Consider the following 12973-nt stretch of genomic DNA (forward strand, 5'->3'; position numbering starts at 1 on the left):
ACATTTCCTCTGTCTACACAGCATGAAGAAACCGAGGATTAATTTGCCTGAAACTAGCAGTAGTAGGCCATGAAATTTGAATATAGGTTTCACTGATCAAAAAAACAAAGATCTTACTATGGAGGCTCAAATACTTAATAAAAATCTCTTTAAGTGTTTATTAAGTTCACAATCAGAAGTTTAAGACCTGGAAAAAATGTTGGCTTCTTAAAATGGTTAAAGATGTTATACTAGCACTTGAGGTATATGATTCAGTTCTCTGGTAATTGCCTCCATTGTTGAAGCTCTCCCTTGAAAAAGGACAAAGTGCAGATTTGCCCAAAAACATGACTAAGGAAACATGCCTATGGCATAGAGTCCTGTAAACACCCATCTCTGCCTCGTTTCTCTTGAAAATCCCCACGCTTTCCAGGCTTCCCAGTACGGCTTCAGTCTCCTCTCTGGATGCTTGGGGCAGAAGAAAGATTTCTGCTTTTGCAGTATTTCAGATTTTGGGAAGACTTCACTAGTTGAGTATCCATAATCTGAAAATATGTAATCTTAAATGCTTCAAAATAAAAAGTGACCAGATTTCAGAGCATTTTGGATTGCAGGATTGAGATGTGCTTCTTCAAGCAGTCTTCTTTTTTCATCTGTTACCAGTATTGTAGAAGAATACAGGTATTTCTTCTTCAATTTGTGTAGATAAAAGAAACATCATAATTTTTGCCTTTGATCTTCCATCTTCCCGTCATTGGAAGTTATATTATGAGACCCAGACAACTTGTCTACTAACATTGGAAGTACACCCTCATTCTATCAATTTTTGCTTCCTGAATCATAAGGCACATACATATGTATGATTATTATGCCTTATTATTTCATAATAAACTAAAGGAGGCATAGGGTAATATTTACTCATTATAAGAGTATCTCTAGGCATGATTTGGTCTACAGATAACCAAATTTAATTGTGTGTGTGTGTGTGTGTGTCTGTATGTGTGTTTGTATGTAAAGAACCAAGGAAACATTGGTTCTCTTGGTTGCAGTCCTGCCATATTCAGGTGGAATTTAACTTAGTTTTTACTCCCCTCTCTGCCTTTCACTTTGATGTAAATACTCCTCACTGAAAACACATACGTATTTTGTTATTGATCACATACTTGGGAAGAATCTCTTAGTGTTGACTCTTTCAGGGCTGTGGTAGGTCACAGGGGTATAAGGTGATTAGGACTTCATCCCTGTCCTGGTGGAGATAGCTGTCTACCCTGAAGAGATGGACATGTGGGGAGATTTTTATAATATAATCTAACTGTTAACAGAGAAGGACACAGAGTACCACCCTACAGAGGAAAGAGAAGGGAAAAATCACAGAGGACAACGAAAGTGGAACATAAGAATTGACTTCTGTTTTATATGAGGAAATTGAAATCTTGAAAGATTGTGACTTAGCCAGGACACATGCTGAGCGAGTGATAGTGTATGCACTAGCCAAAATATTACTTTAAAGTTCTCTGCTGTTTTTAATCCCCCACATTAACTTTACATAGCACCTGAGCATACGTTAAAGAATGCTAGGGATGGGCCACATGCTAAATGTGACCAACACAGTATCTTACAGGTCCACCTGAGTGCCTAGATGATACCTTTCAATTTAGACATGATGTGTCACATATTTTGGGGTGTGAGAATGGATAGGATATATTTATTAGAGGGTCTGTTCATGAAAATAGTGGCAGGCTGGTGATCATTGTTAAAGATCAGTACATTAAATTGACTTTTTACTTATTTGGGATTATGGACTATGTTCCCCTTTACCCATAACCTCTAAAAGTACCAGAAGAGCAGAGCTGTACCTTTATTTTCTCATCACATCCTCTCTCTCAAAGATAATACTTTCACTGTTCTCTATCCAACTTAGCTTTAAGTCATTCTGTGGTTCTAGCTGTTGAGCAGTCTTTCAAGTTAAGTGTTTAATATTCTGTTCAAGTGGAAATTGTTGTGAGGCTGGCATTCTCACCCACGATAGCTAAGGTAGTTTTGCTAGATCCATTATTGGGGTCATGTCAGGCATATAACATTTGAATTTCACAAAACTTCCCCGATACTTGATATTCGTAGGAAATTGAATCTAAAACTGCACTCATACTTCCGAGGCTGGAGGAACCAATAGTCAGTCAAGTTCTATAAAGGCGGGTTTATGCTTTGGTGTTTTGGTCTTAAAAGAAAACTTTTTTTCCTATTTCTGTCTTACCTAACTAAATTGTGCTATAGTGTTAACAAATTCAAAGGAAATGTCTTAATTAGTTTGCATCATACTTTGGAATGAATGATCAGCTGTTGTGTGTAAAGGTATGAACCTCTTACCATTTGAGTAGTTCATTTCGGGGGGAAGGAGAGAAAGAGAGAGAGAGAGAGAGAGATGTTACTTATGTTTTACCTAAGTGCAAATTTCTTTGAAAGATGAGAAGTCATTAAAAGATTTCCACCAATTTATGCTATTTACCACTTGAAATTTGTAACCCTTTAAAAATACTCTTTTAAAAATGCTGTTTTAAAATAATGGTACACTTTTTCCAAAACTTTGCCTCTTTTTGTGGTCTTCATTGCTTAGAATTTTAATTTTTAGAATAGCATGTATTTAGAGATCACATTTACTGTTGACTTTGACAGACATGGCAGGAGGCCAGTGCTGTGAGTTCCAAGGGAGAACTTACAGAGCAGGCAAGTTGAAGGAGTCCCGCTCTGCACAGAACCCAGGCTCTTGTGTTGACTCCTGCTGAATGGAGCTTGATAGAGTTGACTGATCCAGTCTGTACTTGTCTCTCACAGCTGGAGACAGTTGGGTGGCAGCTTAACCTTCAGATGGCTCACTCCACTCAAGCAAAACTCAAGTCTCCTCAAGCTGTGTTACAACTTGGAGTGAGCAACGAAGATTCAAAGGTAAGAGAGATGGCATCTCATGGAAAAGATGAATTTCACACATTAGCGATAAAGTGGGTTTAACACTTAAGCATGAGTCTGTTAAATAAGGATTCATAAATTGATACATATTTATTTATGACAGGTTTTACTATAAGATTTTTAAATATCACTGTTATGTATTTATCTGAAGAAATAGCTTACCTTGCAAGGTACCATTCTTATAAGAACATTTTGTAATGTTTTCTTTTAAATTCTGCAAAGAAACATTTGGTGGAGACTGCATAAAATTGATATTTTAATGTTGAGATATTTGTGGAGAATTCTGAGTGTTTTGTGTCTTAAGCTGCATGCATATGGTAGAAGAATGACTATTGTTTATTGTTCAGCCAATGCCTGGAATATGATGATGATCTGAATTATTGTTAGGTTTTTGTGTGTGTGTGTGTGTGTGTGTTAGATCCTAGCTCTTGCAAGGTAGAATTTTAGATTAATTTTACGTCATTAATTTTATGGTGATTTCTCCTCAACATTTTTAGAATAACCTGAATATGATTATCACAGATCAAAGAGTTGCTATGCAATAGTTTTTCTTACTATGACATATATAGAAATACATTTCAGATATAATGAGAACTATCTGTCATATTTTATATTGTAATTGGTTATTATTTTTAGGGAGAATGATTCCCCCTCCCCAAATAGATGAGACTTTATGTCTCATTTTGAGACAAATTCCCAAACAGACTTGGGAATATAGCACAGGGTTAGGATCTGAAGAGGGACTGCAGAGGCCAAGTGTGATCTGAGCACACTGTGTTCATCATGTAGGTGCTGGAAAACGGAAACCCCACTTCCTAGGGGCACGGTCACAATTAGTTATCACATCATGGACACTTCTGTTGTTTTTTAAGAACTGGAACCACTTGTTAGCTTAAATTACATGACGATACAACTTTATGCAATTCTTGTGTTATATATAATTTATTAGTTTAGTACAGTGTTTAAAAAAATCATTTTGTTTCACACCTTTTCACTGGAAAATAATACAAACTTAGTGGCTAAGTGTCAGACTGACAGATACATTATGTGCTCTGCAGCTTAGTAGTGGTGTAATCTTGGGCATGGAACTTAATCTTTGTAAGTCTCAGTTTCTTCATTTGTAACATGGCGATAACAATATCTATCATGCAGAATTTTTGTGAAGATTAAATACCTAGTGTGTGCAGTGCTTAGTCCAATGCCTGCAATTGTGCTGGATGCTCTCGAATGGATAGCTGCTCCTGTCACCGACAGTACAACTTTTGGGGATGAAAGTAAAGAAATCCATTTGTTTTAGGTTAAAATTCTTGCTAAATTTGTTTCCTAATGAAATTATTACCCTTTTATTTTCCCTTTCCTTATATTCTTCCCCTTCCTCCCTCTCTCTCTCTCTCTCTATCATATTTTTGGCAGTAATAGGTTTTGAACTCAGGGTTTTGTGCTTTCTAGGTAGGTGCTTCACAGCTTGAGCTGGGTTTCAGTCCATGATCATATTTTTAATATTTATGCTTACTAGAAATTTAGGACAGAAAGGACAACCTGGAAAGGCCCCTTTTCCCCTATGAACTGAGGTAGACTTTCTTTTATGTCTGGGAGAATGATCTAGAACTCACTGGTGTAGTCTGGGACTTACTCTATGAAACAGAGTACATACATACATACATGCATACATACTCCAGGTAGCACCACACCTTCTCTGTTTTATTTCTTATGATTACCTTATGGCATGTCTGAGTAGCTAGAAGTACTGTATAGGTTCACAGAACACTAGTTGGTTTTGTTTTAAGCATCACTTCATTACTTCAGTAATGCTTGACTTTGGAATACTCTAGTCCTCTTAGCTCCTTTATAAAATATGCCTGTGTATCTATCTGTTATATTTTTAGGCAGTAGGAATGAAATGAGTAGTGCTTCTAGTATGACAGCCGTCTTTTAAGTGTTTGTATTATTTAGGAAGTTGAAGCAAATGTGAAATCCAACTCATTTGAGATTGGTGCTTTAGTAGGTTTGTTTTTCCATGTTACTATTTTGAAATCTTTTTTTTTTTTGCTGATGCTGGGGTTTGATCTCAGGGCCTTGTGCTTGCCAGGTAGACATTCTACCACTTGAACCACCCTGCCAACTTGCTGTTTTAAAATCTTGAATGAAAATTATGGTACATGCTCAGTACTTAGCTTTACATGTGCAGAGCTAGAGCACCATTGCCTTGACAGACAGCAGAGCAGCTGTACCCAGATGTAAAGGGTGCATTCTCTTCATCTTGTCTATATGGCCTTCTCTACCCAGTGTCATTGTGTGGAGTTGGTCCCAGTTGCTAATATCTCCTAAACAATAGACACACAATGAAGTATAAAGCCACTATCAACCTGGAGAGAAAAATGCCATGTCCACATCTGCTGTGTGCTTGTCTCCAAGGAGCAACTGACCTGCTTTCCTCAGTGAACTGCAACCTGGAATGGTAGCTCTTGCTTGTGTTTACACTCTCCTGTTTTTATCACCTTTTCTTGCTCTTCCTTCATTTGGATATTTGATGTTAGTTTTGGTATAACTCCTGTTTCAAGACCACAGACCACTTTTCTTCTAAGTATTTGCTTTGTTATAAAATGAGAATCAAAAATTATTGACATGTTGGAATACGAAGTAAAAGGAACAAGGGTCTGGAGTGTGTCTTGAAGACTAAGCTTGCTAAAGAACAGGAGAGCTTTTCTTAAAAGGAAGATTGGAGGTTATGACTAATTTGTGATGCAGAGTGCCATAAAGTACAAAGTTGTCATATTAGGAAGTTGGTGTTTGTCTAAAATTCTTTTTGACTATGTATTTTATAAAGTGGTCATCTTGGAAGACACATATGTTGAAATACTATGGGAGGACTGGAGGCTTCATAGCTTGTGTGAACTGTGACAGTATCTGTGGGGTGGACTCTGAGATGCTGGATTGTCACTCACCTCATGCTGTTGCCAGGGAGTCTATCACTTCCAGCGTGCTCATGGAAAATGGGGCCTGTGCTGAGGCTCTAATTTGCTATCACATAGATTACATTGTTTGCCTGTAGTATCTTTTCTCTTAGGACATTTGTGTCTCAAGGCTTTCCTGTTTTGCTACTAATTTTATCATAAAACTGGGTGACTAGCTTTTCTACACTGTTTTGATATATATTCTAGCTGTTCTCAGTTCATTGTCTTAGTGTTTATCTACTGCATTTCACAGAAGTAAGGTTATTTTCCTGTCCTCAACTAGTTCAAAATGAGTTTTCTGAGTTTTTTTGGTTTATTTCATTAGGGGGCAGTAGAGTGCTTTGCTTACCTAACCATTTCTGGCATACACAGTGTTATTTGAAATAACAATCAAAATAATTTGTAAAGTCAGTAGTTATGGGAAATGCTAAGTATTTACATTTCTAATCTGTATGTAACAATAGAGTTCTCTTGTTTCCATCAACAAAATTAATGCCTGTTAATCAGATTGGTATAGAACAAGAAATGAAATCATCATGAGTCAGCTTTTGTTAATTTGTATGTGATCATTGCCAAAATGAAATTTATTAAATAGCCTTCTGTTGACTTAAGTTACATCCTGTCACTTACATTAATTTTTTATGAGAAAAGAGAATAAAATAATCCTTAAGATTGTTGAATGACTCTATTAGGTTATATTTTAACTATCTCCACGTTAATTATAGCCAGTAGAAAATTTTTTATTTATGGAGTACAGAAATGTCACGTGCAACTAATGTTGGTAATTGTGAGTGTTATCAGTGTTTTAACTTTGAATATCCTAAAAACATGGGGGCCAGGCCCAGGATCCTACCTGGTCGGAAAGTGGAGATTGGGAGGTTTATGGTTCATGGCCAGCCTTGGCAAAAAGTTAGTAAGATCCCATCTAATAAGTAAGTTGGGTGTGATATTTCACTTCTGTAATGTCAGCTATGGGGGAGGCACATAGCTCCTCAGAAGGACTGAGGTTGCAGGTTGGCCCAACAAAAAGCAAGACCCTATCAAAAATAATAACCTAAAGCAAAAAGAGCTAGGGGTGTGGCTTCAGGGGTAGAGAGGTTGCCTAGCAAGTATAAGGCCCAGAACTCAAACCACAGTACTGAAAACAAAACAAAACAAAACCAAAATGTATATATCCTAAAACACTAACATTTGCTGTTTATCTTACTATATTTTTTCCTGTCAGTTTGCTATTCAATATAATCATAATTTTGTTTAATTAAGAATGAAATTTCTTTTGTACATTCTTTAAGAAAGAATCCTATGGTTATGATGTACAACCTGATGTTTTGATATAAATATACAAAACGAAATAATCCTACAGTTAAGTGAATTAACTATCCTTTACCCTCCGTTGTTGCCTTTTTTGTGTATTTGGCAAAAGCACAGTTTTAGTGTACAGTAGAATATCAACTGCAAGTCTCCTGCTGTACATTGACCCTCTAGACTTACCTGTCCTACCTGACTGTGAGTTTGCACTCTGACCTCTTCCTTCTGTTTCTCCCTGCTGCCCTGCAACCCACTGTTCTCCTCTTGCTTTCCTTGTATAGGGCTTTTGAGGGGGATGGGGAGCAACTGGGATGAAATAACCTTGACAGTTGTTTCTTTTATTTCTTTTTCACCTGGATCATTATTTGTGTAAAAATGCAACTGGTTTTTATGTGTTGATTTTGTATCCTGCTACTGAGTTTTTTAATTAGTTTTAAGTTTTTGTGAGTTTTTAGGGTTTTGAACATACAGGATCATGTCATGTGCAAACAGGGATAATTTTATCATCCTTTCCAATTTGGATGTTGTTTCTTTTCTTGGTGATTCTTTATGTTTGTATTTCCAGTACTCAGTTAGGTAGAAAAGATAAAGTATCCTTTCCTCCCTTCTACTGATGTCGTGTTTGGTCAGTTCTTGCTTTTTTCTAAGACCTGCAGATGCATCATAACTTACTTACTTGAGACCTCTCTGATCTTTTTAAATGTATACACTCATAGCTATAATCTTCCCTCTTAAAACTGTCTTTGCTAGATCCCACAGATGATGTGCTTTCATTTTTATTTGAGTCTAGGAATTTTTAAAAATTTCTCCAGTGGCCCACTGATCATTCAAAAGTTCAACCTCATTGTATTTGTGTACTTTCTGTGATTTATTATGCTGTCAGTTTCTAGTTTGATTCAGTCATGATCTGATAAGATATAAGAAATTATTTCAAATGTTTTAATTTATTAAGACTCTTTTTTACAGTCTAAGAGGTGATCTGTTTTAGACACAATTCCATGGGCTTCTGAGAAGAATATGTATTTCAGAGGTGTTGGATAGAATATTTTTTAGATATCTGTTCAGTCCATTGGACCTATGGTGCATTTTAAGTCTGAAGTTTAACTTGTTCTTTTTTTCTTTGTTCAGGTCGATGTATTGATGAGAGTGATATATTTATATGTGAACTTGTTTAGCCTCTTATGTCCAGTAGTGTTGGTTTTATGAAATTTGGTACATTGATGTCCAGTGCAAGTATGTGTTCAGTCATTCTGTTTTCATGATGGATTGTTCCCTTTATTAGTAGCTTCTTTTTCTCTTCTGACTAATTTTGGATTGAAGTAGGTATTGTCAAATATGAGTGTGGGCTACTCCAGGTTGCTTTTGGATTCCGTTTGCTTGGCGTATCATTTTCCATCCTTTATTTTCAGCCTGGGAATGTTTTTGCTGGCGAGTTATGTTTCTTGCAGACAACAAACACTTGGATCTTGTCTTTTTATCCAGTCAGCCATTCTGTATCTATTAATTAGAGAGTTAAGACCATTTACATTCAGGGTATTGAGTTATGTGCTAGCTCCTGTAATTTTGTTGTTGTTTGCTTTTTCCTGGTTAGTGTAAGTTCTGGTTCTCTGAATTGAACATGTATGATTTTTTTTTTTTTACTAATTCTCATTTATTCATTTATTGTGAAATTAATTTTTTCCTACTCTTGTGACTATCTCTCTTTCTTATCTGTGTGTATGGTTCCTTTAGATATCTTTTGTGATGATGGTTTAGTGATCATGAATTGCTTTAGTTTGTGCTTATCTTGGAAGGCCTTTACTTCTCCATGTATTTTTAAAGGCTAACTATGCTGGATATGGTAGTCTTTGTTGGCAGTTATTTACTCTCAAGGCTTGAAATATGTCATTCTACTGTTTTCTGGTTCCTGCTAAAAGTTTTCAGGTAATTCTGATGAACTTGCCTTTCTAAGTAACTTGGTATTTCTCTCTTCCAGCTTTCAATATTGTTTCTTTGTTCGGTTTTCTTGTTAACATGGAGAGATTCTTTCTGCTCATGTCTGTTTAGGGTTCTAAATGCCTCCTGTACTTGGTTGTTCATATCTTCCCCAAGATTTGGGAAATTTCCTGCTGTAATTTCATTGGTTTTCAGTGCCTTTAGTTTGTATCTCAGCTTCTTCACCTGCCCATGGATTCTTTAGTTTGGTCTCTTTGTTGTGTCTTAGGGTTCTTGAAATTTGTCATCATGATTACTTATCTTCTTTTTTTATTATTAGGTGAATGCAGTAATTTTTCAGTCTTCTGCTCAATGTGGCCTATTAGTGATGTCAGTCATTGAGTTTTTGAAAATTGATTTATTGAGCTTTTTGTTTCCAAGATTTCCATAGGTTCTTCTTCTAAGAATCTCAATTTCCATGTTGAATTTTTCATCTGAGTCTTCAGTTGACTACCTTAGTTCATTCATCTGTTTATTTCAGTCCACTTTAAGGTCACTGATCATTTTAAAAACTAGACTTTTGGATTTTTTTGTCTAGCATTTCAATAACTTGGGTTTTAGTTGTTGAGGAGTTAGGAACTTTTGAAGGATTCATATTGCCTTGCTTTTTCATTTCTTATGTTTCTAAGCTGTAGTCTGTGCATCTGTTTCAGTTTTGTATGGGAGTCTTATTAGTTGGGAGCCTAGCTGTTCACTTAAGGAGAAAGGTCAGACCATAGTTACAACAGTAGCAACAATAGTCAAGATCAGACATTTAAATGTAAAAAAGACTATTTCATTATTTTTTTGACAGTACTCAAGATTTTGTGCTTGATAGGCACTCTCCTGCTTGTTCTATGCCTCCAGTCCTATAAAAATTAATTCAAACATAACTGCACCTCAAAAAGAATAGAAAAGAAGTAGCTAGGATACTTGTTGGGTAAAGAAGGAATTTTAAAATTAGTAAATGTAAAAGATACTAGTAAGTAATAAGAAAGGGGGATGGCAAAAGGAAAATTAGAAAAGGAGAAAGATATGAAAGAGGAAAAGTATATAGCGTGAAGGAAAACAGTAAAACAAATAAAAGCAAGAGAAGCAGTAAAAACCAGTTAATATTTCTTCCTTGCTGAGGAAATGGAGGACTTAGATGCTTGTTTTTTTCCCCAAGCTTGTCATTTTGCAGTTCACTTGATGTATGTGGCAGTGGGGTATTGAGGCATTTTTCTCTCTAATGTCCAATTAGCTTAGATGAACCAGCTGTTCGTAGACTGAGCCCTGTTGCCTTTCCTGTTGGGGCACCTGCACTGCTGTGTCCATTCCTGGGCTGGATTCCTTTCAGTGTTCTCTGTACACATGGCAGGCGTCTCTGAGTGGGGGAGTTACCCTCTGGCTGCTCCCATCACTGGATTGCCCAGTCCATCCTCCTAACGTCAGAGGTTCTTTGCCAGAGGCTGCATGGGTGTGGCAAATGCCTGACCACAGCTGTGTTTCTGCCTAGTGTCTCTGGGTTTCTGGGCCTGTAGAAAGCAGTCAGACCAAAGTGATCTGCTCTGGTAGGTGCAGTACAGACTCTGTGTGCCCCGCCTCCCTGCAACCCACCTTGTTCCTATTCCATACAGTTGGTCATGGTTCTCTTCCCAGAGGTTGGGCAGCCATTCCCATACAGATGTGCCCTCCACTTCCTTCTGCAGTGTGACCTGCACTTCCTATCATACAGACCTGTGTTCCCAAGTCACATCCAGTTTCCTGAGTTCACACTGATTCCTGGGGTTTGCTCACATAGCCAGGAGGAGGCCTTTGTAGCTTGGAGTTATAAAAATTCAGGGGTTTCTGCTCTCCCTGGCGTAAAGATTTGACTATAAGACCTCTCTTAAGATGATTTCTGACTGGGCCTGGTGGCTTATGCCTGTAAAACCAGCTACTCTGGAAGCAGAAATCAAGAGGATCATGGTTGAAGACCAGCCCAAGCAAAAAGTTGGTAGACCCCACCTCAGCAAGTATGTCAGGCATGGTGGTGCATATCTGTAATTCCAGCTATGTGGGAGGCGTAGGTAGGAGGAGGATTGCTGTCTAAGACTAAATGCTTGCAAAAAATGAAGGACCCTACTTGAAAAATAACTAAAGCAAAAAAAAGGGTTGGAGACATGGTTTAAGTGGTAGAGTGCCTAGCAAGCATGTGAGGCCCTAAATTCAAAGCCCACCCCTTCCCAAAAGATGATTCCCCACCACAGTGAGCAAGCGAGGAAGTGTGTGGATTGCAGAACTGCCGTTGTAAAGTATTTTTGCAGACTGTGCCTGTGGAGCTCACTGAGTCTTCCTTTTTCTCTTTTGCCTGATGCCTTCCCTACCCCAAGGGGGGTTCTCCCTTCTTCCTTCCATGATGCACACTGTTGTTTCTTCTATAGATCGGAGGCTTGTATTTCTGGATTTTACCTATTCTGTATTGTTCATGCATCTCTACATCACCTGATGTCTGTTTCTTACTCTCGTGGAGACACACTAAAGTGACAGCTGTCTGTAACCTGCATCTTCCCTAGCTCCAGCAGGTCTTTTTTAAACTGAGAAAACAAACATTCTTCTTCCTATTGTGAATGATGGTCAGACTTTTAATTTGTGTGTTCTCTACTTTGCAGTTGACTTTGTATATTGACCTCTTTTTATTCTAAAGTACAAGAAAATAATGAAATTATAAGTGTGTACCTAAAATAGTTTTACAGAACTATTTAAATTTGTCACATCTTTTTGCTGTAGACAGATGAGTATAATGATTTGTAGATGCCTTAGCTTTGCCGGTGGCTATTGTGTTTTTGGTTATACAAAAGTTACATAGTCGATTCCCACCCAGGCGTTTTAATTTGGCATGGTAATCGCTGTTTAATAATAGCAGGTCTCCTTCGTAGTAGTGTATTTATGCTTCTCTGTGATGGCACACATGTTTTTTATGGATAAACACTCAATCCTATGTATTTTGTCTATATATAATTTCTCAACAGTAGTGATCTTTGGAGATGGAGAGATAGATTAAGATACAGAAGTCTGAAAATACAAATTGAAATGGAACATGATTAATACTGATTCCTAAAAGATAAACATTTCTCACAAGGAAATTTTGTCAAAAATTGTATGTTGGGGCCTTGTGATGTTTTAACTATCAATTCTGTGGAGCTATACATAGAAGTACAATTGTAGGATCACATGGTAATTCTCTCTTTAATTTTTTGAGGAGCTGCTATACTGTTTCCCACAGTGTACCATTTTACATCTTGTGGACAGTGAGTAGGGTTTTGATTTCTTCCCATTCTCCCAATATCTGTGGGGTTTTGTGTGTGTGTGTGTGCGTGCATGTGCGTGCACCCATGGGTGCTCATGCATATTGCTTCTTTGTACGTTTTGTTTGATTGTAGCCATCCCAATTGTGGTTAGATGATCATTTCAGTGATTAGTGATGTGCTTGTTAGCATTAGTATATCTTCTTTGGAGTAACGCTTATTCAAATCCTTTGCTCATTTTAAGCCATGTTGGTTGTTTCTTTGTTACTGAGTTTAGGAATCCAGAACATATTCTTGATATTAGTCTGTTTCAGTTATGTGACTAGCAAATATATTCTTCCATCTTTGGATTGGGTTTTTACACTGTTGATGGTGTCTTTTGATGTACATAGTTGAAAATTTTTCATGCATTCCAGTTTGTGTGTTTTTTCTTTGTTTTATGTCATACTCAAGAACTCATTGTCAAATCTACTGTTGACAAGTTTTTGCTATATATTTTATTCTAAGAGTTTTATAGCTTTAGAACATATATTAAGTCTTTGATCT

At 37.1% G+C, this 12973-nt stretch overlaps 1 protein-coding gene across 4 annotated transcripts in view; it reads left to right on the forward strand.

The window, feature by feature from the left end:
• Positions 1 to 12973, forward strand: part of Commd10 (COMM domain containing 10) — a 157870-nt gene that overhangs the window by 24594 nt on the left and 120303 nt on the right. For all 4 annotated transcript variants that reach the window (XM_074056992.1, XM_020171572.2, XM_074056993.1 and 1 more), the window contains one exon: positions 2812 to 2922. In XM_074056992.1, coding sequence (XP_073913093.1) covers positions 2812 to 2922 — 111 coding nt within the window. The remainder of the gene's footprint in view (positions 1 to 2811; positions 2923 to 12973) is intronic.

Source organism: Castor canadensis, chromosome 16, assembly GCF_047511655.1.
Source record: "Castor canadensis chromosome 16, mCasCan1.hap1v2, whole genome shotgun sequence".
In the NCBI taxonomy this organism is placed as follows: Eukaryota; Metazoa; Chordata; class Mammalia; order Rodentia; family Castoridae; genus Castor; species Castor canadensis.